General features: G+C 40.5%; 1 protein-coding gene across 2 annotated transcripts; it reads right to left on the reverse strand.

Moving 5' to 3' along the window:
* Window positions 1–1206: 1206 nt before the first annotated feature.
* Window positions 1207–24878, reverse strand: LOC102226315 (neurabin-2-like). Of its 2 annotated transcripts, XM_014470151.2 has the most exons (15): window positions 24654–24875; window positions 17945–18340; window positions 17657–17865; window positions 17248–17580; window positions 16502–17170; window positions 8886–9018; window positions 8270–8390; window positions 6400–6504; window positions 6153–6288; window positions 4256–4399; window positions 4073–4126; window positions 3752–3883; window positions 3552–3649; window positions 3344–3440; window positions 1207–1764 (listed from the first exon to the last, which is right to left on the reverse strand). In XM_014470151.2, exons 2-15 carry the CDS (start codon window positions 18252–18254, stop codon window positions 1711–1713), a joined length of 2595 nt encoding a protein of 864 aa, XP_014325637.1. In that variant the 5' UTR covers window positions 18255–18340; window positions 24654–24875; the 3' UTR covers window positions 1207–1710. The 2 variants fall into 2 exon arrangements, with proteins under 2 accessions (XP_014325637.1, XP_023205293.1); XM_023349525.1 differs by lacking the exons at window positions 1207–1764; window positions 3344–3440 and having other exon boundaries at window positions 3557–3649; window positions 3757–3883; window positions 24654–24878.
* Between the last annotated feature and the right edge of the window lie 985 nt (window positions 24879–25863).

Genomic DNA, 25863 nt, shown 5'->3' on the forward strand with positions numbered 1-25863 from the left:
ACACTTAATGTCGAACTTTTTCCCCCCACAACCAATCATTTGTTCTTAAAACAATTGTCAGACTCCGAAATGTTTGGAGGATCTTAAATCCAAACGTGAGAGAAAATATCCCCATCAATGCGTCACGCAACAGTCTAAAGCTGCGTTTCCATTGACTGTAAAATTGCTCAAATTGGAATTGCGAAATGAAAACACTGCAATTTTGGAAAAAAGAAAAAAAAACGTTCGCGCTAAGATGAGGTGGTTTTTCAGCCTGATGGTAAAAACACTTTTTCTCCGCATCACACGAGTCATGTGATCAACAGCCGAACGTTACTCCTGGCGGAAAAGACAAAGAAGACAACAGGAAGTTTTTTTTTAACAAATTACCACGTGAACAAACTTATTAATGTGTGATTGCTTGCCGACCACAATTAAGAAGAAGAAGAAGAAGAACCAGTAATTTTAATTGCGTTTCTTACTTAATAGAAACACTTTGAGAAATTGTGGGGGGGGTTTAACATTGACGGAACAATGTCAACAAAGTTTTATGGACATTTGTACTGGAAACGCAGCTTCAGAATGTCACTGCGCTTGGCATTCTGAAACCCAGCTAAAAAAAAACGTCTTACGTAAAAGAACTTGGAGCTGAAGCTTCGGCTCGCCTGTAAAGCCCACAGATATTGCGGACACCGACAGCACACAACATGAGAAGCTCTACCCGCACAGAATAGAACGCTTACACCCTGTTTGCCACTGATGCAGATAGAAAAAGAGATGAAACGGAGCAATATGAAGCATCATTCACTCATGCCACTGCCTCGTTCTGATCTACCAGATCCAACCAACCTGCCTAAGCTAGTTAAAAGCTTTTAAATAAACGAGTAGAGACTATGTACACCGCCGCCATTCAGACTTTATGGTAGACACACTGTCAGCTGAAGGGGGGAAACCACAGAGATGGGTTTCCAAGGCTCTCTGCAGTTTCACAGGCTTGGATGAGAAACGTGTCTTTCAGTTTTTTTATTGTATTTATTACTTAACTACCAGCGTTCTGTTGGTGTTTTCCTTTTAAACATTGTGTTCCCCATCAGGATTCCTTGTCTGGTCATCAGCCAGTTCCACCGCTCTTCGTCTCAGTAGTCGTTGAGTCCATTGATCGACGCCAACGAACAGAAGAACAACTCGTCCTCTTCGTGAGGGAAAAAAAAAGAAGCAAACTCGTGGTTCACTGAGTTTAAAAAGCAACAATCATTTGTCCTTTGCTCCGTTTTGTTCTGCATTCATGCCCACCGTCTATAAAGCACTTTGTGACGAGCCTGGGTATTAAAAGCGCTTTTTTTTTCTCCTTTTTTTGTTTGTTTGTTCGTTTTAAACAAAGTCTGTTGAATTATAATTAGAACCTGGAAAGATACCGTTGATGACGAGAGGGGAAAAAAATCCACAGACGGTGTACAAGTCAAGTGATTGTTATTTCAGTTGATTGCCAAGCTGGTTGACAGGAAGACACACAAGAGGAGGATTCCGGTTATTACAGGTGGTGCATTCTGGGAGGGGATGAGGAGCGGCGTCCTCCTCAGCCTCTCTTTTACGATTGCCGCTTTTAGTTTTTTTTTAACAGGTCTGTCCGTGCAGCAGATGGGTTGTTGGGATTTAATATGGCCCTGGTCTGAATGAAGGCTGAGGACCCCCTCTTCTGGTCACAGATAGGAGGTAGGACTTAGCAGCAGCTTAGGGTGGTGAAGGGCTCTTCAAGGCATCCACTTTGGTCTCCAGGTCTGTAATCTGTGGGGGGAAAAAAACACACAATATAAGGTTCATTCATTTGTAGCCAAACGAGTATTTTAGCCTAGCAACTTTTTACATTCGATTTGAGTTGGTACGGCATGTTTGCTTATAAAAATCTAAATAATGCAACAACAAATATAACAAAAAGAAGGAAAATATTTCTCCTAAGCACAACTCTGAAAAACATGAAATACCTAATAATTTGTTCGAGAATCGAGGGATTTGTCCTTGGTTGTGCTCCTCATTGGGTGGCAATCCACTCATATACTAATCACTGATGTTTATAACTTTGGTTCCTATAAGCAAATTATTAAGTCAAGTCAATCAATTTCACTAAAGATAAAAGCATGGATGAGTTTCTCTAGATCTTGCTGGGACATTAGTCCTTTAATCCTGGAAATGTTCTGCAGGTGATAGAAGGCTGTGTTTGTAAGTGACTTTATGTGGCTTTGAATGTTCAGGTCAGAGTTCATCACTACACCCAGATTTTATGCCTGATTTCTAGTTCCCAGCTGAATCTGTGCGTTGTCTCTAGATCATTCCTCTCTGTAGGTCCAGAGACGGTGACTTCAGTTTCGTTTCTGTTCAGTTGAAGAAAGTTACGGCGCATCCACACCTTCATTTGTTCTCAGCATCTGTTCAGTTCCTGGATGGCACCAGGTGACACGTTCATAGTCACCTGGTGAAAAGTTATCTATTGACAATGAGGTTTTTGTCGCTGACTTTTTGAATGCAAAAATAATCTATCAATTGTAACCCAGTTTGGTGGACGTTTTATCGCATTAGCAAAGCAGAATTTGTTTAAAAAAATGTACAGCGCAACATGCTGTTTTCTTGTATATTTATTACAAGAAAACAGTCATTCTCAGATGTGTAGCAAAGAGCTAAATGACTTGTTTAGTGACTAGTCTTTGTCATAATTGTATCAAGGCTTGTATAAGATTTACTGTAGTGATGTAAAATAACTATCCTGTGAAAAGTGGACAGAGAAGTTGCCTCCAAGCATTCATAGTTTTATCTCACTCCAAACCATCCACTTTATAGAGCACAGAGGAGATCAGCATGTCTGTTCGGTAACCATGGTAACCTCTAATGGAGCAGAGAGGCTGGCAGTTTGAGGAGGTAATATGAGTGTGGTATATTACCACTCTATAAAGATGCTTCAGTCTATGTATCAAACCAAAAATAATAAAGAAATGTTAATCATAATATGATTATTACTAATAATTAATATGCTAAATAATTTTTTGCTGTAATCAGAGTAAAAAGTTATAATAATATAGTGATATGATGAGCCAAACCCTTTTGATGCCTGTTACAACCAGTGATGGTTTTTGATATGGCTAACATGGGCAGTTGCCCAGGGCGCTATTAGGAAAGGGTGGGATGTAAGGGGGATACAGGTCACATGACTGAGCCGAACTTTCCGAATCTTGATAGTTCGTTGGGATATTTGTATTATGGAAACAGGCACTGAGATGAGAAGATGTAGCACTAACAGGGAACGGTATGAGCTGGCTAACAGCTAGCATCACTACATCCGTAGAGGGAACGGAAACACGAGCAGGTCACCAACCTTTTCCTGCAGGTTGTCTGTTTCTTCTTTGTGTGTCGCCTCACTCTCTTCTTGTGCACGCCGCTGAGCGGTCTCCTTCTTCAGGTACTCGACTTCCCTACAAATCATAAACACACATTCATGTTTAACTCTACGCTCAAGACCATCACATTTGATCATTTAGCATCCAGAGCTCCAGGTACTCCACTCCGTTTTTTACTTCTCTTACTTTTGCTGGTATTCTTTAATCATTCTCTTGGCTTTGTTGTATTTCCTCTCTAGGGTTTGATACTGGGCCTGGGTTTCTTTCAGGTGTTCATCCACAGCCTAAAAGCACATGCTTAGTGTTTAAATGGCCAGAAACCAGCTTTTACTGGACAAGGGAGTTCTTGTTATTATTATTTTTTCATTTATTCTCTATGAAATTACCTTACACAGGGATTGTGCCTCCATCCAGTAGCCCTCGAGCTTCTCCATCCTCTCCTTGCTGTCTCTGATGTTTTGCTCCAACTGAGCGCGCTCCATCCGCCAACGCAACTTATCCTGCTCCGCATGAGCCAGCTGGAGGTAAGGGGGTGTCATTGTGGGAGGGAGGAGGTGGTATGTGGGTGGGAGAGCCAGCGTTAAGTCATTGTTGAGATCAGACAGAGATGTGTTTTCTCTTCTGTACCACATGTTTTGTTTTTGTTTTTTTTGGGAGGTTTTTTGTAACTATCCTGTGAAAACGAACTGAAAACAAAGTGGGCTCACCTTCCTCTTTAACAGCTGGATCTCTGCCTGCGTAACCGCATGTTTAATCTGGAGCTACACCAACAAAAAGATACCAGGACGTTTGGTTTTAGCTCAGAGCATATAACAAACCCAATGAAGAAAAGTTTATGTAAGTAAAAAGTAAAAGTAAACCTCAGTAAATTTGCTGAAAACCAAACGCACCTCCTTGAATTTGTGGGCTAGCTTCTCAGGATCAAGCTCTACAGGAGACAGGGTGTCCTGGTTCTCCACCAGGTCAAAAACTTCGATGGAGTTCGGAAACATCGGGCTCATCTCCTCCTCCTCGTCTGTAGCGTATTCGCCAGTCTGTCCACAGACGGAAGGCAAATAAAATACATTTAGAAGCATAAAATGAGAATAGAGAAGGAAACTGATGATAACAATCATTTAACTGCTAGCTAGTAGTCTTGCAAGTGTTATGGGCTTAAACTATGTCCCATTTTTCTCTGAGAACGTTTATCACAATGTGGCAGCGCCTCAGTAAAAAAGTAGGAACAGCAGTATGGTTTGCTGGTTGCTTCTCCCAGTTACTATAATCTCTTTTAGCAATAAAAGCTATCAAACAACATATTCAAGCATTTAAAGGACCATGTTCAATGTTTGAGACTGAACAGTATATTGTTTGATTAATAAAATTCTACTATCTCAACTTTCACTCTATTGGATACACATGACAGCCATATTGGAATTTGCAGCGTAGGCTAGTGAGAAACCTTCACTTTTCAAGTTGACTAATTGTAACAAATTCAATAATTTTTTTGTTTAAAAAAATTATATTATTGGAAGGAAGTTTTATTAAATTAAATTAAATTATGCTGTATATTGAATGTGAATATTCAAGAGAAAGACTAAATGTAGCCAGAGCCCTTAAGGTAAAAAATCCAAGTGAATCCAAATGATTAATGGTAATCTCCTGACCATTTATCTTGTTTTTTCTGCGCTACATCACAAAGTAAGTTAGCCGTACATTAACAGGCTGTATTGAACAAACTAACAGAATTGCAATCAGGTTATAAAGCCATGATGTTATCATCATAATGGATTTTCAGCTCTGCTTACACTTCTGTATTGACACAAAGACAACCTTCATATCAGTGTATAGACCACAGCAAACAAGATGTCTATATTAACTTCTTTTTCACACCAAGGATTAATGTCTATATGTTTGCTATGTGACTACGTACGGTTTTAAAGAAGCTAACCATTTACCCAGCTGTTATTAGAAATTTTAATGTATTTATGGCAAAAATAGCACAAAAAAACCTCCTAACTTTGTTTTTTTCTGTTTGTATTTTCTGTGAATATAAATGAATTTATATGGACTTTAACAGTATTTAAATATCCGTTTAGATGATACCAAAATATATCTTTCTAGCCAATTTGTGGAAAAACGAACACTGCGTGTGACCTTGAACGCACCGTTCTCACAGTATCTGTCACAAAAACTATACTTGTGTCTGAAAGTAGCCCAAATTAATAAGTTAATTTGGGCATATAACAACATAAACAGGTATAAATATGTAAAGTACATATTTTTGTATTGTGTTCCCAAATAATATTAGCAGGTGCAAAAACAATCCTCGATGCTTTTTCAACAATCCATTTAATTTCCTTTTGCTATCCAATTTACAGCTGAGTTATACAGGAATTACATGACTAATTCATAGGGAAAACACACAAGCAGATGGAGCTATTAAACACATTTTTAATAGTTAATTGTAATTTTCTTGGCATCAAATAACAAAGGTAATTTATATGCTAATTGAAAGGTTTCTGTTCCCTTTTCTGACCACAAGGTGGAGAAGTTAGACTGAGAAAGGACAGGCCATGCAGTTGCACACAGACGACATTTTGTCTTAACACAAACACACACTGAAAGGACACTTTTGACTTCCTGTGGTTACGTGAAGCTGCAGCAGCCGCACGCAGCACAGCTGACGATGCGCTCTGTTTTTTTGTTCTTCAGAAATACAGACAGAAAAAAACCTGGACAAGTTATCTAAGCTGTACTTTTTTATTTTCAATAAACGCTTTGACATGCTGCCTGTCTTCCCCCTACCTCTTCGTCGTCGTCCATGTACTGTTTGTATCTCTGCTCCATCATCTCTCTCTGCCATCTCTCCTGCTCCAGAGTTTGCTGTATCAGCTGAGCCACTTCGCTTTGCTCCCCCGGCTTTTCCCTGCCAATAACAAACCTAAAAAAAATGTAAAAAAAAAACATTTAACCCACACATTTGAAGCGTGAAACTCCTTTATTAGCTTCAAAAATTAAAAACATGAGTTTGCAGAAAGCAAATGCAACTGACTTGACTGTGCCTGATGTGTTGCGGAGGACAGAGGCGGCGAAGCTCTGGGTGACGCCAACCAGACTGGTCCCATCGACCTCCACTATCAAATCGTTCACCTGGATCCTGAAAGCACAGCAGAAATAAACCCACTGTATGCAGTCACAGAACCACCTTAAGTACTGTTTTCAACATAAGTCCAAACCGCCAGTGTCTAAGTTCCAGTATCAGAAAGGAAGTAAGCTGTAGAGAACAGTTTCAGTGACACCAGAGGCTTTCAGAAATACTGAGACCTTTTGAAAAAGTCCAAAAAGGTCAGTAGAATTTATTGGGATGTTATGTAATACACCAACACAGGCATAAGCTGTGTTTCCACAACAAATGCGCACAAATAATTATATTCTGCTAATGTTGAAAACAACCCCACAATTTCACAAATGGTTTGTTTCCTTTAAATAAGAAATGAAATTAAAATCACACATGAAAAAGCTTGTAAAAATTATGGCAGCAATTGATGCAAAATATTACATGACCTACTCCTAATCCAGCGACCATTTTACCGAAAAGCTATGGATTCAACATAACTAATGCTGTGAGAGCTCTGGTGGAGTCAGCTGCACATTGTCTGAAAAAAAAACAAACCATCATCCTCCTACTACTGCCTGTCGTCCTCTTCATCATTTCCACCAGCAGTAACATCTGGTTGTTGATCACGTGACTCATGATGTGACAAAAATGTTTCTATTGCAGTTTTGGGAACTATATGTATTTCGACAGCTGAAAAACCACCTCATCTTACCTTTTTATCAAAAAAAACCCGTCAGTTTTTTAAAATGATTTTCAAAATTGCCGTGTTTCTATAAAGCAAATTTATTTTCGAAATTTGAATTTGCGCAATTTTATGGTTAATGGCAACACAACTACTGTCTTGTATAAACTAGCTCCTCATTCTACGGTTTGCTTCGTACAGAGGGTGTGGACCTTCAGTTAATGATGAATGATTGCTTCCTGAAGCTGTGGACTCTGTTGAAGTTTTAAACGATTGGATCTGATTTTACTCAATTCTAAAGCTGATGTATGTGATGCGCCAGCTATTTTATGAACCTTAACAGAAATCGCCATCCCACACTTCGAACAGAGACTTGCTGAGCTGAACAACATTTTTGCCAGTCATAAAATGTCTTAAGCATTCCTCTTGCTCTGACTTTAATTGCTCAATATTTGGAGGTGTGGCCAACACGGACTGAATGGCTTTGATAACTTCTTTTTCCTGCCATTGTAAAAACTACAACCCTAAACAGGCAAAGTACAATTCTAAACAGCACAAAAAAATTAACATCATCATTCACATTCTGGCCTGGTTAAAATTCTGTGTGAGAAATCAAGTTCAATGGAAGAAATCCAATATGGCGCACTGAAGGGAGATGAGAATCGAGCAGAATTGGATATGAAAGCAATGGCCAGGCTAACACAACCATGAAATGGAAGTAAAACGCTACATGGAAAAGTTTAATAAAAAAAAAAAAGGAGCAGCATTAATTTGTTTCTAACCTTGTTTAGTTTGATACACCTGAATGAATTCCAGGAAGATTACTTGTTAGAAGTAGGAAATTATTCAAGACTGGGTTTTTTATTAGCAGAAAATGTTCAAAACCTTTCATCTTTGTGAATCCACTTCACCATTATGCTGTGCTTTGAGTTACTCCATCACACAAAATTACTATACAATAAGGCATCAAAGTTTGTGGACATACGTGACAAATCGTGGAAAAGTTCACATGCTCTGAATAGTTTTGTAAACCACTGTAAACATCATTTTTCTATTCGGCCTGTCGATTCCGTTCTAGTCGAAACAAGTATCAGGACGAGTACAGACAGGTGGGCAGCTTACCTGCCGTCTCTGTGAGCGGCTCCACCCTCCGTGACAGTTTTAACGAAGATCCCCAGCTTCTCCAGGCCCATGTCTGCTCCTGCTCCCATGCCAATGATACTGATCCCGAGGCCGTCGCTGTCTGAGGCGCGCAGAGGCAAAAACACAGCGACACAGTGAGGAATATCCTGTTCTTCTACTTCTTTTGGCTTATAAGTTCATGGTGTCTGCTAAAAAGTTAGTACATTAAATAACTTCAAACAGCTAATCCATATACTTGTTTTCCAGTCAGCCTGTTGATACCGTTCCAGTCGAAACAAGTACTTCATAAATTTAGAAACATTATGAAGTACGTCAGACCCATTGTGTAAGTACAAAATACAAAATAAGTACAACCATGAATTAGCTATACCACATACCAGCTGGTTCTAATCTATTACCTCCAGAATGACCAGCTGCTAATTAGGCTAATCCACACAAACTTTAATCCCATAAGAAGATAAGATTTACACGCAGACAGACAGTGTATGTCCTCTGAGAGAACCCCGCCAGTGTATCTGTGTGTGTATGTGGTGTGTGTAGTTACATAAGAGACTTGACGGAGTGACTCTTAGCGACTTTAAACATGTGTACAAACCTTTCTCCAGCTCGACGGGAAACAAATCCAGCTTCTCAACTCTCTTTTCAAGCTCATACTCGGCCGAGGCAGCCATGGGGTCAACGTCGTCATTGCGCCGGTCGTAGTCTTCATTAGAGTAGGTGGTGAAGACCTGCGCATATGACAAAAGTTAAAGGTCAGGCAACTCAGCACTTCACTGGAATGTTAAAGAAAATCTTTCTGTATGGTTGAACATTTTTGGCCTAAATGTGAACCACGACTTTTGTCCCTCAGGGAAAGGACAATGGTCAAAGTTAATGGGAAAGATGATCGGGACACCGTCCAACAGGACTAGAATAGTTTAGATCAAAACATATTCATGGGTTAGAATGACCCAGTCAAAGTCCAGACCTGAATTCAATTGAGAATCAGTGACAATACATGAAAATTGCTGTTCATCAATTTTCTGGAGCTATTTTACAGAAAAGAATGGTTTTAGCCAGTAGACACTCCCCAAAAGACTGGTGTTGTTCGACAGTTTATTGGCTCTTCAGTGTCTGAATATATACTTTTTGTAAAATAAATTTGAAAAACTACGACTACACCATAAATTATGCTCTACCTTGTGTTGTTCAGTCACATAAAATCACAATATTAAAAGAGATAAAAGAGATATATCTACAAATAGATATAGACACATATATATGTATATAGACATGTATCATTATTTGAAGCAAGAAGTCACTTTATGTTTCTTGTTGTAAATCTCAAACTAAGTGTGCCTTTCCTTTCACTGTACCCTCTCATTTGTGTTGCTATCTATAATTCCCCTCCCCCAGCCCAAAAAGGTCAACAGCATCGGTTTCCTTGGTAACCATCTTGTTGATCACATGGCTGCATTTAGATGGAAGCCTGGCACATTTAGTGTCAATCTTGCAGTAGAAACACACACACACACATATATATATATATATACATATATATATATATATATATATATATATATATGTGTGTGTGATTTTTGTGTGACAAAAACCAAAGGCAGAGCTGAAGGATTTTATTGTGTGGGAGGTTTTTCTTACTGTATTATTTACGTTCCAGTGTGTGGAAGACACTGTCTCTCTCTCTCTCTGTGTGTGTGTCTCTCTCTTTTTCTACCTCTCTCTGTCACACACACACACACACCAGCAGAAACCAGGTCATAGGGCAGAATTGTTAGACTGCTTCCTGTTGTCACGCTTCCTTCCTGTTCAGTAACTTTAAAGCTGTGTAAATGTCTGCAAGAGCTTGTCTGCAATAGGGTCCTAAAGTTCCCTGCAAGAACTACTGAGTCAACCTAAGAGAATAATAAAAACTAAAAAAATAAATAAATAGAACAAGGACAAATCAATGTCGAACAAAACGTATGAAATCCATAACCAGATAAGGTTTGTTGAACTCAGCAGAACTCACTTACATCAACTCCTAAGAAACTTTCAGCTTCCCCTTTTTGTGTTAAAATGTTGAAATAGGTAGACTATTGCTCTTATTGTCATTCCCATTTCATGGAGATATGTTGAATTTCCATGTTAATGGTAGGAAAAAATAAAACAAAACAAAAACAACTACAAATCCCACCAACATGTAGAATATTTTCTCCCATGAGCAAATGCTTAAACATTCCTGATTTTTGTCTGTGTAGGAATCCTGGACTCCCATGTTATTTGACTGCATGATAAAGGCCATAGCACACAATGTGGTTCCACATGAGACCGGATGGTCTTCAGTAAAAACGCTGTGCTGTGTTTTTGTACATGTAGTCTATTGCAGCTGGCTGTGTTGTGACACAGGAGCGTGGGAAACCTATCCAGCATGGCAAACGAAATCCAGATCACAGCGTAACTGGCTGGAATGTGCACATTTAAATTGTTGCTTCCATATGACTGTCCTGGTTTCATAACTACACTTTTAGCATCTACCGTCATTCCAGTACTGTGGAAGGAACCTACATCAGGTAACACTGTGAGGTTTTAGTGTTTCGTCCAGGTTCCACCGATTAGACTCACCTGAAGATTGTATCTTCTCTGTGTTTAGTTTCAAACTTCTTTATTAAATCCCTTTTCCTCTATGTTCATACTGCTGAGTTCTCTGCATTTGGGTCCTCACCCATGATGTATGTCAAAAGGAGCTGATTCTAAGTCTTATTCAGGTGATACAAGCTTTTTGGCATTTTTAGTGTTTTCTAATTTTAGCTGACAAGACGACCTCCTTGAAGGTTCTATTCTTTTCAGCATGTTTCCACAGCCAACTTCTTGTTAAAGGCTCAGTCCATTTCAGATCACGCAGCCTCCAAAAGTGGACAAATGTGGAGTTGTATTATTATTTTCTTGTGCTTCAATTCATTTGTTTCTTTCTTCCTTTCCTTCCCTCTTTCTTACATTTAGAGCCTCAGCTAGTTTGCGACATACATCCCCTTTCATGTGAACGCCGATGCAGGAAGGTTTGACGGATGATTAGCAGGAAAATTAGGAGTGAGTCATATTTGGTGGAGGAAAGTGTTCAGGCACTGGCAGTCCTCTGGGTTATAATTTGCTTTTGTTAAAGAAGCATGGCACCAAGACAGAGGGCAGCTCTCTGGGCACAGCTGAAGCCAGGCCCATTAAATTCAAAAGGGAAAGGATAAAATACGATACTTAGTCTTGGATGGATTAAGAACTTTAGGTTTGCGTGTTCTGAAGCTGAATTGAACCGTTGTTGAATATCCGATCACTTTTTCCTCCCAGTTTTTTACTGGGATTCAGAAGCCATATAGTTTAAGACTGTTTAATACCATTTTGAATGAAATTTAAGACCTATATTACAACAGAAATGTACAAAAGAAAATGTGAGATTTTAAATAAAAGTAGTGGCAAGCTTTCTTGCACAGAGTGAATGTAGCATCGTATGGGTTGGCAACGGAAGTGAACGTCATCAAGCAAACCAGCGATAAAGTTATGCACAAAAAGCTGGCTGCCAAGGGAAGGAGTAGCTTCCACCACCTCGAGTCACAAAACGCAAAGGAGATATCTGTACGTGACTTAAACGTTTGTCTGACAGAAAATTCAAACTAAATAAACTATACAAGATTAAATAATCCTGCCAGGACAAAATTTAAGACCAACTTACAATTTGACATAAATTAAAGACTTTTTAAACATGTACAGACACTTTACACATAAAATAACATCAGAATCAATGTAGCGGAGCAACACAGAACATGCCTTTTTATTGCAAACATTTTTCCTCTTGGTCAGCCAAACAGTTTGCGCTTCTTTCTACACCGAGCAGATCAGCAGGAATCAGAAACGTTAGCTTATCAGCTTCTTTAAAAGCACACACCAGGTGGCTTTTCATCCAAACAAAGCTACATTCTGTGATTCTTATCTATCGGCTTCCCTCGGTTGAGCTGAACGCGAGTGTGCGTATACGTGTGTGTGCGTATACGTGTGTGAGCGTGTACGTGTTGCCCTTCTTTATTCCAAGGAAAGCAAACAAACTCCACCACATTCCAACTGCTGCTGACACGCTCACAGAGGTAGTCCTGTGTGCAGCCGGGCGCAGACACATCGAATTCAGGCGAGATGAAGGTCGTCAGGGCGTGAGACCTGACGACCGTTCCTCAGCCTGTTACGACCTTCCACTGGCTGCTGAGTCTGTGTGTGACACTGCAAAGTCTGCTGAGTCTTCTGAAAAGCATTGTAGTCACATGACTTTACAGATATAGCGGAAATTTTACAACAGGATGTTCAGCTGAGGAAGGTTGCAGTCTTGCAAAGCTCTACAGGGAGGAGTGAGGGGGAGAGATTTGAGCTCTCAACACATATTATCAGAACAGCAATTAACAACCAGCTTTGAGACGTAATTACAGCGAACAAGCCCAGGCTGTGAATCTCCTGGGTGTCTCTGGAAGGAGAATATTTCTCTGACTGTGGCTGCAAACCTCAAGAAGAGGTTTCTCCATCTGCGCTAGTTCTTCCACACACATCTGGTTTAGCCATAAAAATCTGTCTTAAAGTACCTGGCCAAAGTATTTATGCAACATTTTTGCTTTTTCTTTTAACACTACAGCCACAAACTTCAATGTAATTTTTTGGTGGGATATTCAAGTGAAAGGCCGACATGAAGTTGTGCAGAATTGTGAGGCTGAGGGGGAATTGTGCACGATTTTCAAAAATCTTTACAAATTAAAACTTGAAAGTTGTGGGTTGCCTTTTTATTCAACCACACAAATACCTACAGGTCAGAAGTTTAATGATATATCAAACTTAAATAAAAGTATGAGTATCTCTGATTAGGCCTGTCACGATAACAGTTATTGCGATAAATGATAATAATCTTCTGAGTCCGTGTTCAACTAGTACTGTATGATGGTAATGTGATAATAATGCAAAGATTAATGACCTTTAAATTCTGATGAACATTTAACACTGGAACTGGAAGACATCTTAAATATCCAACATAAATAAACAAAGCAAATAAAGTGGACACTGGAGTCTCTGTAAACTAGTTGAGACCAACCAGACTGAAGGTTTTTGTCATCCAGACATGAGAAAAACAATCATGCAAATGGAAATGATGGCGTTGATTTTAATTTATTATTAATTAATTTATTAGTTATTACGACAGGCCTGCCTAACCTGACACTGACCCTTTGTTTACTTGGCATCAGATCAATACCCCCAAACTGCAGTGAATGACATTTAACTGTTAACATGTACAACTACTACATTCATTGCTCTCATTGCCTGGGCCTATGTAGTGGTATTCTATCTATGTCAATTTCTTTTAATTATATGATGATTAAATAATTATTATATGCAGCTGAATCACCAAACAAAAGTAAAGTCCAACATATATTAAACATGAAAAATCAGGTCAACATTTCAAGCCTATTATTTGGTTCATTGTAGAATATAAAAGCTGAAGAATCATTGCGGCACAAAATGTTTTATAAGAAGCTCAAATCTTTATCAGCTATGATAGTATCAACATTAAAATCTAGATAACAGTTTTTTTCCTCCACTGCACACAATTATCGAAGAGCACATGCAAACAAATGTGAGGCTTTTTCTGTCCTCTGCAAGAAATAAAAATCAGAGATTTGTGTTTCATACGAAGGACCTGCAGCACGTAGCGGTTTGAACCTTTAAACTGCAGCAGCTGCCGCCGCCGCTTCAGGCCATTTCTTTACCTTAAGCAGCCCGAGGCAACACAACACAGGCGAGCGGTTAAACATTTGGTCAAGAAAATGAAAAAGAAAATCCCTGGTGACATGAAAAATGCATCATTTTCTACAACCATCATCTTAAAACAGCAAGCTAAGCTAAATCTGATCCTCCTAATCAATGCACGTTATTTAGCCTCCCATGTTCTCAAGTTATATTAAACTCAAACACTTTCTAATCTCTCACTCTGACAAGCCGTTAAATGCTCTGTATAACAGAGGAAGTATGTTGGTAACATTATGACTATCTGCGAGCAGAGGCATGTTTCACAACGCTCCGTCACAAGCTAGCTCACCGCTGCAGTCTTGGTAGAAACAAGAAGAGTAGAGTTGGAACAACAAAAAAAAGCGGTGTTTGGACAGGTACATTTGTTCATTTTAAAAGACTAGAGGAAGTGTTCAGCCAGCTGACTGGTAACAATCAAATCCCACATTCACGTGCACGTAGCATAAACTCCAGTTAGCAGAAAATTGCGTGGTGAAAAGAAAATGCCCCCAGGTACTTCTGGTTTGTTTTAGAACATGTATTTCTGGTAGAAAAGTTGTTACCTGACTCTGAATTGATGCAACTCTAACTTGAAGAGTATAAAATAAGACAATATTGTGTTTGTTTTGTTTATTAAGCTGAGAAGAAGCACAAATTTAAAAAGTAAGCATGACTCAGCAGCCTGCAGAACCACCTTCAGTGTCAGTAATGTGAGGTAGTCGTTGTCTCCGTTATGCTAGCGGTCCTTTGTATCTCTTCTTTTATGAACAACGTTCAGTTTCGCAACACTTACTTCTACACAGTTTTTCCGTTGAGTCCGAGGAGTCTGGGTTTTTCTTTTTCAGTCATCCTGCTACCGTCCCACTGATTGACCCAGTTTGGGCCGAGCTTTGACTTTCAGACATGGTCTTGGCATACAGGAAATTCGTGGTCAACTCAAAATGAGCCCGCAACATGAGTACTCCACCACCGTGCATTCTGTTTGTGCCGACATGCTTCGTTTGGTTTTTTCAAACGTGAAGCCGTGTCGAATGTGGTCAAATACGATATAATAATTCTGCTCTCATCTTTCCAAGGGACATCTTAGTTCATTCAGATCATTGCTCTAACTGGATGCAAAGAAGTGTCAGAACTATCCTTAATGTCACACATATATGGGACAAAAACATGGGTGATTTTTTTTCTGTCTAATTTTACTGTGCAGAAATTTCAAAGGACAACAGAACAGCTTCATGGAGTCACTTTTAATAACTTCAAGCCTCGTGGCGTTAAAGTGGGAATGAAGAATGACAATGACATGACCTTTTAGACAAGACTTCAGCAAGCTTGACCTGAACAAATACAAAGTCTTATCAAGTATTTTGGTCTAGTTTCTAGTTCAAAAATGTCTTGGTTCACTTGACAGAAGGCAAAACCAACTTAGAACTAACTTCCCACAGGAAAATGTCTTGTTCCACTGGCAGATTGTTTCACGTATAACTAGTATTTGTTCCTCAGTATTATGGCATTATTGACTTAAAACAAGCTACTACATCATCTTGCTGGAAAGTTACTTGTTTTGTCTTATTTCAAGTGATAAGATATTTGCAGTAGAAACTAGACACTTTAAGCATTGATCCAGGTGCAACTTCACAAACCCAAGTCATACTGCCAGGTTTTTCAAGTTGTTCTAGAACAAAACAACAGGATTATATTTACTACTGTTCATTTTCAAAATTAATGTATGCTTTTGAAGGAATGCTATGTTATTGCATTTTAGGTATCATTTTTTTAAAAAGCTGAATAATTTGTTTATTTGTGTTTTTTAAATGTGTTTCTAATATTGTATAAGCTGAGATGGGTTAATGAAAAATCTGCATAATGTACAAATTTTGTTTATCCAATCAATCAATTAATCGTCAGAAATATTCAGTTAATTCTGATTGATAATAATGATTGATAACAGAGTACTTTGCACAACCCCCTTTTACTACTATTACATGTGCAAGTCGGTTGCTTTATGTCTCTGTCAACTTTGGACATCAAATCTATGGAATCGAAGATTTGCTTCTTTTTCAAACTGGAGAGCATTTGTGAGCATCAGTTTTTAAGGCTTGCGACAGACTGGCCTGGACTTTGACTGGGACATTCTAACAAATAAACATAATTTGATCCATTTTGCGGTGACTCAGATGGAGGGTGAACCTCGTCCCTGTCTAAAGTCTGCTACAGCCTCTAATGCCTTTTCTTGCTCCATTCATCTTTCCATAAACCTTAAACAGCTTCCCTGTCCACAAGGTTTGAAGTTGAGCCATACTGTCTCTGCTCCGCAACATTCTCCCTGACCTGTTTACCCAAATTTCAGCATCTTCTAACGTTTAAAACGTACGTTTTAATGACCTGTAAGGTAGAGATTGGAGGACCGTAAGCCAACAAACACTGACTGACCTTGATTGGGTCTGTGCTGAAGCAAATCTTTCTGCTGGGAGGCGGGGCCTCCTCTTCTTCAGGGAGACCGGGCATCTCAGAGCAACTGCTCTCTGGCTGATATGCCTCCTCGTCTTCTTCGTCATCCTCGTCGTCCAGCTGGCTTCCCCCTGAATCCTCCTCGCCAATTCCGCTGTAAGCACTGATTTCTACTAGATCTCCCTCTGAGTAATCCTCCCTGCGTGAGCCGTCCTCGTCGTTCTCGTCCTCTTCTGCTTCCCTCCATTCAGAGTCTTCTCTCTCGCCGGAGGAAGGCGAAGATTCTTTCTCTTTCTTTTCTAGTGAAGCGTGGACCTCGGCTTGCACCAACGTCCCTCCGGTTGCCTCATTGGACTCGTCCTTTTCTTTGGCCTGGGACTCCACCATAGTTGAATCCGTTTCTTCGCTTCCTTCCAACTGGGACTCAGGTTTTGCCTCAAATGAGGCAGACGTTACAGTCACTGTAATTGAAGGCGTTGATGAGTTTAAGTAGTGATCTAATGACAGTCCAAACCCATCGTTTTCTTGGCATGTAGCCTGTCCAGCAGCGCTCCTTTGTACAGAACCTGCTGCTTCCGGTGGCAGAGCTGCCGTGGTGTTTGTTGATTCTGCTGTTATCTCCTTTTTGGCCTCCTTACCAACAGAATGTGCCTTTGAATGCAAGAAAGATCTGTTTTAACTCAGTTAATTCAAAGGGTTGTTTTTGTGCGAGTGTTCACAGTTTTTACCTTTTTTTCAGTTGCGTCTCCTTTAGCTGGAAGTTTGGGTTTTGGCGCTAAGGCAGGGGCTGACCGGCGCTGGGGGAGGTAGAGGTTGTTTCGCACGTCGCCCTTTTCAAACGCCGCGCTGAGTTGGCTTACAGTGGGGCTGACCGCCTCACTCGGCCCAACCGAAGCCGCAGCGGACGGAACAGTAGCAGGACTGGGCGCTGGACGATCGTCCAGTCGGTCTAGAGCTTCTGTTGACCCGTTAAAGCGGGCCACGACGTCTAGACGGCTGTCCTGAAAGCCTGAAGCACGCTCCTTTTTCAGCAAGATGCGGTTGGTAGCAGCTTGCTTCTCCTGACAAAGAAACACCAATCAGAATCAAACCTTAGGGCAAACGAATTAGAGGAAGCCGACACATTGAGGAACTTACCTGTAGAGTTCGTTGTTCAAAGATTCTCCTGGTCTCCTGGAGCTTGGACAGACCAACAGATGAGTTTCCACCTTCTGATCCTGTTTTAGGGTCAAACCTGGTGACTCTCTCTGAGACTGAATCTCCAAGTTTCAGCAAGGCGCTGTGGTTGACATTCTCGTTGAGACTTGAGGCCCTTGGAATCGATAGTTTCAGTTCCTCTTCCTTACCTACAAATGACAAAGAATTAACTAAACAAATAGTTTAAAACGACCTAATCGGGATGTACCCCTGAAGGAGTCTGCTTACCTAACATTTTGAGACCATCCTCTTCATCACCTGGAGACTGCATCTGCATGAACATGTTCTTGATGCGGTGGACGTTGGATCCGTACCGCTTGCCCCTTCCAGTCGGGCGAGGGAGGAGGGGAGGTTTGGAGCCGGGGTTGGGAGCTCCGTTGGCGGCATTGTTGAGGTGGTCGGTGGCCTTCTTCAGAGCCGCCAGCCCTGCCTCGTAGGCATTGCGGTGAGGCGAGGGACTCCGCAGGTTGGAACCCCCGTTGTTCCCACCAGAGGCCCCGTTCCCCCCTGTGGCCGATGGGGGTTCAGTCTTCATCATTTTTGGTAAGTCAAAAGCCCCTGGATGAACGGCAGATTAACAGGGATAAAGGGGGCCACATCCTGGTGCTGCTTTAAGTTCGCCTCCTGTAAACAGAGCAATGATGGCTGTTGATATGTGTCAGGTGATTTGGCTGCAGGTCAGTTTGCCCCTTCGCTGTTTGGTATCTAGACTTTGCCATTTTGTCCCCTCCATATTGTATTTCCTACTCATAAACCAACAACATTGTACCCAGGAAGTTAAACTTGGGCTGGACAATAAATCAATAAGAATATACATTGCAATAGCAACGTGATCAGTATCAATAAATAATACATCTGATAGAATATTCAACACTGAACTCTGATGCAGAACCACACAGCATTCTGGGGGATGTAGGCAGAGGAAAGACTTTAGCTGCTCAACCTCACGGTTGGTGGCATCAGCTAACTCACTGACTCACTTTTTACGTAAGTGCAACAACCAGTTGAGTAGCTTGTGGTTACCTAGCAACAATCTGCTGAGTAACTTGTGGTTACCTAGCAACAACCTATTGAGCAACTTGCGCAGCAGAAGTTTAAATTAAAGTTTTGTGCCTCATAGCTGCTTTATAAAAATAAACAACAACAGCATGGAGCAAAAATTGTCGACAACAGAAGAAAGGTCACGACACCAGTTTGAGAGTATTTCAGATATTGAAAACAAAAACAAATCAGTAATTATTGATACCGGCTGATAGGGATTCTTCTATCGTGATTCGTTTCTCAGCCATAGTACATAATGAAGATCAAGCTTTATAGAAAGGCTCAAATCTTTGAAATAATTTCACTTATTTACTGTTGTCTGAAGACGTGCACTTTATTTATCTGTTTTGGTTCTGATCCCAGTTTGGGCCAGACGACTCTTTCAGAAAATGATGTCTGATAAGCTGAGAATATAAGGTTAGTGAATAGATTCACAGAAACACAACAACAGATGATGGGTTGATTATAGAAAGTAACTTCAAGCCATTTATTGTATAAAACATTCTTTTTACGAGGATCAACACAATAAAGGGATAAAAGGCCAACCCCTATTTCTTTTGTTTGAATAATTCTAATGACAAGACATAATGCTTTACATTACATTGTCCATAAACAAAAACAATAAAAACATCTATAATGAACAAAACAGAGGGTTCTCTAACCATGGCACAGTTACAGCTGCTCCTGTACTGTACACCATTTCTGAGCGAAAGACAATCGGCTTGGATTCTTATCCATGTATGATGCAAGAGATGTTAATTAAGGTTTTGAAAGTTATGTCTTCAAAATCGTTAAGTTTTTACGTCATACAGAAAATACCGTAGTGACTGACCACAGCTTTTTGCAGATTATGTATACATTAAAAAAAAAAAATACGCAAAGTTGGCTGTTCAGAAATACTTTGGATTGCAAAAAAACGAACGGTCATGATGTGGAACCTAAGGTGCACCAGTCATCACTCTTCAAATGCTAATGCTGTATTCAAATGGCAGCTGGTCAGTAACTGGTGGCGTAATACCTACATAATAACTGCCTGCAAGCTGACTGAGCAGATAGTCGGACTGCTTAACCTCAATACACATTTTAGAGATCATTATGAATGTGATCATCAATTTGTTTTTACTTTTAGCTGCAGTAGACATAGTAGATGCATTTCTGTTGTAGAGAAAAGCAATGAAATTATGTCCTGTTATTTTGTTTAAAGTTTTAGCAGAAAGGGTGTCAAACTGATATATTCACTGAAGGTAAGAATTATATAATGAATGTGGACCAAATGATTCAAAAGGTAATCCGTCAGACAAATACGTGGCTGCTTGTCACTGTGATAATCCTTTTAAAAAATGTATATTCTGGAGACTCCGATGACCTTTTTAATAGTTAAAAGGATGAATCTCATTTTTTCTGCCGTGCCTGTGGGATTTGTGTGAAAAATCACAGCTGAGGTGTGAGGATTCATACCACCAGTGAGTCTACGTTGGACATATAACATACATTTGCTCTAAATTCAACATACTTAACAGGCACAGTGCAAAACAGGCACTGTCCAAAGAGCTGTCCAAAAAAAACTGAACTGGTCTTGCAGGTTCACAATCAGTGGAGTGGAAATGGTGATGATGATGTCACCAATACAGATGTATTTGGGTCATGTTTCATCACACTACTGGAAAAAAAAAAACATCCTTAAAAAGTATTAAATTAATCTATCTCAAATTAAGGCCTTAAAGTTTCAAATCAGTTTTAAATAGTAAGTTGATATTTAAATACATAAACCACAAGTCTTTCGTTTTGTTGTGACTGGACTATTTTATCTTGCGTGTTTTCATATATGGACTTTTTTTTTTCTTATGAAACTTTCCTTTCAGGCAAAAGTTTTGAGTCATGCCCAGACATATTCACTGTGTTCTGCACTTCTACGCAGTTGAGACTACAGACAATTATTTGCTTACATCCTCTTGCTGCCTGGCTTTTTTAACTTCTGTTGCTAACTCGTACAAGGCTAAGTGCATTTTGTGCAAATAAAACTGTTAAGCTTGGCATTACGGGGGTCATATGTAGCGTGAGAAGCATAGAGCCACTGCCAAGAGCCACCAAGATTTTGCGTTTTCTGTGCTTCGTTGTACATCAAGATCCCTCAATTTACATTTTTTTCTGTCTTAAAATGTATTCAAGGCGGCAGGAAAAAGATCTTAAAAAGTTTTTAATTGGACTCGCTAAAACTGTAGATATCTTGAGAAAGGTGTGTGTGACATTTTGATGCCCTGATCAAACACAATTTACTACTTACAGATGGGTGATGCTGAGCTATCCCAAGCAATTAATGATTTGACTTTAAATATGGATGAATAGATTGTAAGGAAAATAGCTACCTGAGCAGATAGCCTAGCTAACTCATCAATTGCAGGGTTTCCCCCAGAAAACCTGCTAAGCCCAGTGGGAGGGGCCCTAGGGCAGTCCACTAGCACATTTTTTTTGTGTTAAATTTATTTATTTTTAATGACAAAATTTCAAAGCTGCACGATCAGGCATCATAATTTGGAAATGACAGTGTGTGAGGCCAATGGACAAGTGCAGGGACGGCACAAATGGTGCGCAAGCCTTCACATCCAGTTCAATGCGTCAACTATAAACCTAGCTAAATCCGTTTTTACTGTTTTTGTTACTGGTGTATAAAAAAACCCAGTTTGAAATAAACAAATGGTTCTTAGCCTGGTGGGGTAGGAAAGTGAAGCCTGGTGGCCCTCCAGGCTTATAATACCCTGAACTGTACTTTTGTAGCATCCTTTTTCCAGGTTATCATCTATTAGTGCTCAGTCTTTAGTTGTATTTACTGCGATCACACTCATACAGGTGTAACTAAAGATAAATTGCAGAATTATAAATAAGGCCAACCATGTTTGTATGCCAGCTCATTGTAAACATTGCTTGAAGGCGGTCTGGGGAATAGGAAGGAGTGTTTACGCTACTGTCTGGTCCTACAGCAGCTCCAGATGGCACTGCTGACACACATACACACTGCAACTGCAGTCTTGTGACACTTTTTTTGTTTTGTCCAAATAATGGATTCTTGCACACTGATCATGTGGAGCAAACATGATGCAAACAATCTTTACAGAGGCCTAGAGGAAAACACACACACACACACACACATACATACAAAAACACACAAAGAAAAGCAAACGGCTGCTCTGCGGCTCCTCGCCTCTTTCCTGTAATTGTTACCATGAAGCTGGTGGCTCCTGCTTTAGGTGAAAAACACGGGAGAACAAAAGCTGAATCCAGTAACTCCACCTCTGCGTGACTTTGGTGCATCTCTTCTTCATTGGTGAGGAAGAAACAACAAACTGCAGCCGCAGTGCTCTCCCAAGAACAACTCCATCTGCCTCCTGCTGGGTTCCTAATCCCCTGCGGTTCGGAGATGTTTCCTGCTATTCAGCCTGGATGATCACTCCTAATTGCGTCTACGTTTTTATTCCTCTTTAAAGATGGAGACTTTTGCTGTTTGGTGAGAGGCAGCTAGCTGAAATGTATGTCTAGGCCTCAGTTGGGAGTAGCAGAACGTGTAGAACCTGTCCAAGGATTTATGTGGCTCTAAACGGAATTCTATTAGAACCTGCAGACTTCCTTCAGAAAGCCCCCGGGCCGGGTGATTACATTTACAAAAGTATCATTATGATGTATGGGTTGTTTTAAATTAATACATCGACTCAGTAAAAATTAAGAAATCCAAGAAGAATGATAGAAAAAGTACTTGTGCTGGAGCAAGAATATAAGTTTAGATCCAGTTTCACCTAATTTAGCGACAGTGCTAACGCTAAACTCAAACATACTAGCAGGCTGAGCCTCTTAACCAGGAGGCACTAGCTGCCAGCGAGCCACACATCTTAGCTGTGGTTGTCAAGGAAAACATTTGACACGCCAGCTTGTTTACTCGTGATGTTTTATGCCCTTAACCACAACTCCTCACAGCTGCTGTTTTTTTACATGCTATAAAGTTAAATACTAACCAGACCAGTTAAATTATATGGTCGGGATGTAACTCTGTAAACTAGTTGAGTGAGCACATTTTATAAATGGGTTTGAGTCTAACTAACTAATTTTCTATAGCTATTTTTTTTTATATAATCTATCTTCCTAAATATCCATTAAAACAGAATTTCTATAAACCGCTGCACCAATTTCAGTGGTTAAATTCAAAACTGCTTCATCAATGTACTGTTTAGCTAGTTTAACTAATGCTAACTTGTGGGGGAAGGAATCAAGTACTGGCTTCCTTTCAGTAACAGGTGGGGGAGGGTCACTTTTAAGATTTTTACTGGAATCACATCAAATCACTGCAACAAAATCTTTTCTAAAAAAAGCAAAAGGCAAGATGGAAAACTGTAGCGGTTGGGATTTATTCTGATACAAACAAGACACGGGCCGTTTTTACTTCCTCTTTGTGATGTTATCTGTTTATCCTGCAGTACCTATTGTAAATGCATGTGGATGTAATTATGCACATTTGGCAATTACATCAGTTAGCAACTTTTACCGCAGCTATTAGCTATTTTTCCTACTGAGCAGTGTGCCACACTGGGGTTGAAGGCCTGAAGCAGCTACTTAGTTCCCTTATGCCTTGGGCTGGCTCTGATTATGTGCTTAAACCTGTTTATTGCATGCCATAAAAGCTGCAGTAAAAGCTCTGCCTCTGTCCCAGCACTTCCCTTTAATCAGTTCTTTCTGCTCTGGCGACTTCTGTAATCTAAATCCATGGATTCCAGCGCAATAGATTCTCTCTCTTATCATCTAACATCAGGAGATCCCGGCCTCCTCCAGCAGATGCCACGCGCACCGGGTGCAGGTCACTTCAGCACATCATCTTCCTCATCTGTCCCCACCTAATCTCTTCTGTCCTCCTCGTCAAACATTTGGCAGCATCCCAAACACACACACGCCCACACACACAAACACACGCATGTGCATCTGGCCGGTCACATCTGTCTGCTTGCATCAGCAGCACCGGTCACATCAGTGTTGTGTGTTTTTCTCCTGAGTGATGCCCGCACAGCATCTCCCCATCGCCGCTCGTCTGCGTGCGTCACAAACACGCAGCGTCCAACAGAAGGCGCATTATAGTAAACACAATGAGTCCGTCTATTCCCACGACAATCCCCGCATCTGTGCAGGAGACACCCGGGCCTGGACTGGTGCGGCTGGGAGGAAGCTGCTGCTGCTGCCGCCGCTGGTCAGGATGTTTGTTTAGAGGCACTTCTTTATGCGTGTGCATATACGTATGTTTTTCCGACTGTGCATAATGTATTTGTTACTTTCAGTTAAATCGCTATATATGCGTGTAGAAAGATAGAAAATTTATATTTTTTTTTAAATTTTATTGTTCAATTTTGATTTTAATTCCGGCATTTTAATACTTATCATTTGAGCCGAATGAATGAAGAGACGATGTCGGGTTAATCTACACCAGGTCTGACATTCTCAGTGACAACCATCTCTGCTGGGGAGGCTAAAAATGTCAAATTGCTGATTTTCATAATGGAGTCTGGCGGGGGCGCGCTTGTTCAGGCGAGCGGACGTTCCGGATGTGCGCTCGCGCGGTGGTTTTTCGGTCCGCCCGGTTCGGACTCGAGCAGCCGAGGCCCAGCCGGAGCTGCGGCCGAAGAATTCGGTGTCACCGGCTGCTTTGGGAGCCGGAGGCAGACGGTCAGCAGGCCCCGCTGGGTGTCTGCTGCTCAGCTACTGCGCTGCTTCCTTCCTGCAGCTTCCCCCCTCCGTCACCTCCACCCTCCCCTTCTGCCGCTGACAAACAGCACATTTAAAAAGCGGGACGAGAAAAAGAAAGAAAAAAGAAAAAAACAACAACACCGAGCCGGAAGGTGACCCGTTCCGCCGCAAGTCATACCTGGTAATCCAGTTAGTTGGAGCAAACCCGGTGTCCGTTATGATCTGGAGCGGAGACAGCCCATTGTCCTGCTGTTGTCGCTGATTCCTCCTGTGAGCGCCTGCCTCCTCTCTGCTCCTCCTCCTCCTTTCGCTCATCATCTGTTTTCCTCCATCCCTTTCTCCCCACCTCGCATTTCCCTCCTCCTTTCTCCTTCTCGATCAGGGGCGCCTCCACAAAGTTCGCTCAGAACTGGCCAGATGGTGGACACTAATTATAATCTTGGCCGGTCCAAAATTGTTTGAGGCCGGAAGTGGAATCGAAATTGGGGCCCCAAGTTCAGCTCAACAGCTGCTATTTTTTTTTTTTTTACATAAATGGCAACCAGCCTGCCTCACACATAGAAAATTATAAGACAAACATTTTTGAATTTGTCTATTCCAGATAAATTCAATTCAATTAAAAAATACTTCATTAATCCCATCATTAATTAACACAATTTAATTTAACACATCTTAAAATATGTCCATATTTTTAAATTCCAAGACTTTTTTTCTCTCACTTTTCCACTAACTCAGTTTTCAAGGCTCTATAATCAGAACAGGGGCCTCCAACCTGAGGCTCCGGAGCCAACAAATGTTTTTAGATACAGACATAATAACAAATGCAGGTTTTTATTATTAATTAATCTTTTCTTTGTGGAACAATTCCAATGAATTTCCACAACAGACGATGCATTTTAGATCTTTGTTTAAATATATTTTAACAACAAAATGACAACAAAATTATCACAGTAGACATGTTTTTGTCAGCAGGTTATGTAACATTTCTATCTCTAATGAATTTTTATTTGACTGCATGGAGGCCGAAATAAGGTTACCTGAATATCATCCATTTACAGTTCACAGTATTCGCTAAATCAACAGCAAACATATTAAAACTTAGTTGTTGTTGTTTTTTTCTGTGTTGCTCATTTGGTCCGGCAGTCGCATTTGCTGCAGTGCTAAACAGCAGCTTAACTTGCTTATGACTTGGGCCGACTCTGGTGGCACAGAGAAACTCCCAGCTGTAACAGAATTTAGGGAATTTTATTGAAGAATTCTGGGTGGGATTTTGTTTAAACCTGTTTCAATGTGTTTTTATGCGACATGCTGGAAGATTCAATCAGAAACTCTGTAGGTCCAAGACGTGGAATTTCAAAGCTTGCATCCTTTTAGTGCAACTTCTCTGA

Source organism: Xiphophorus maculatus, chromosome 16, assembly GCF_002775205.1.
Source record: "Xiphophorus maculatus strain JP 163 A chromosome 16, X_maculatus-5.0-male, whole genome shotgun sequence".
Taxonomy (NCBI): Eukaryota; Metazoa; Chordata; class Actinopteri; order Cyprinodontiformes; family Poeciliidae; genus Xiphophorus; species Xiphophorus maculatus.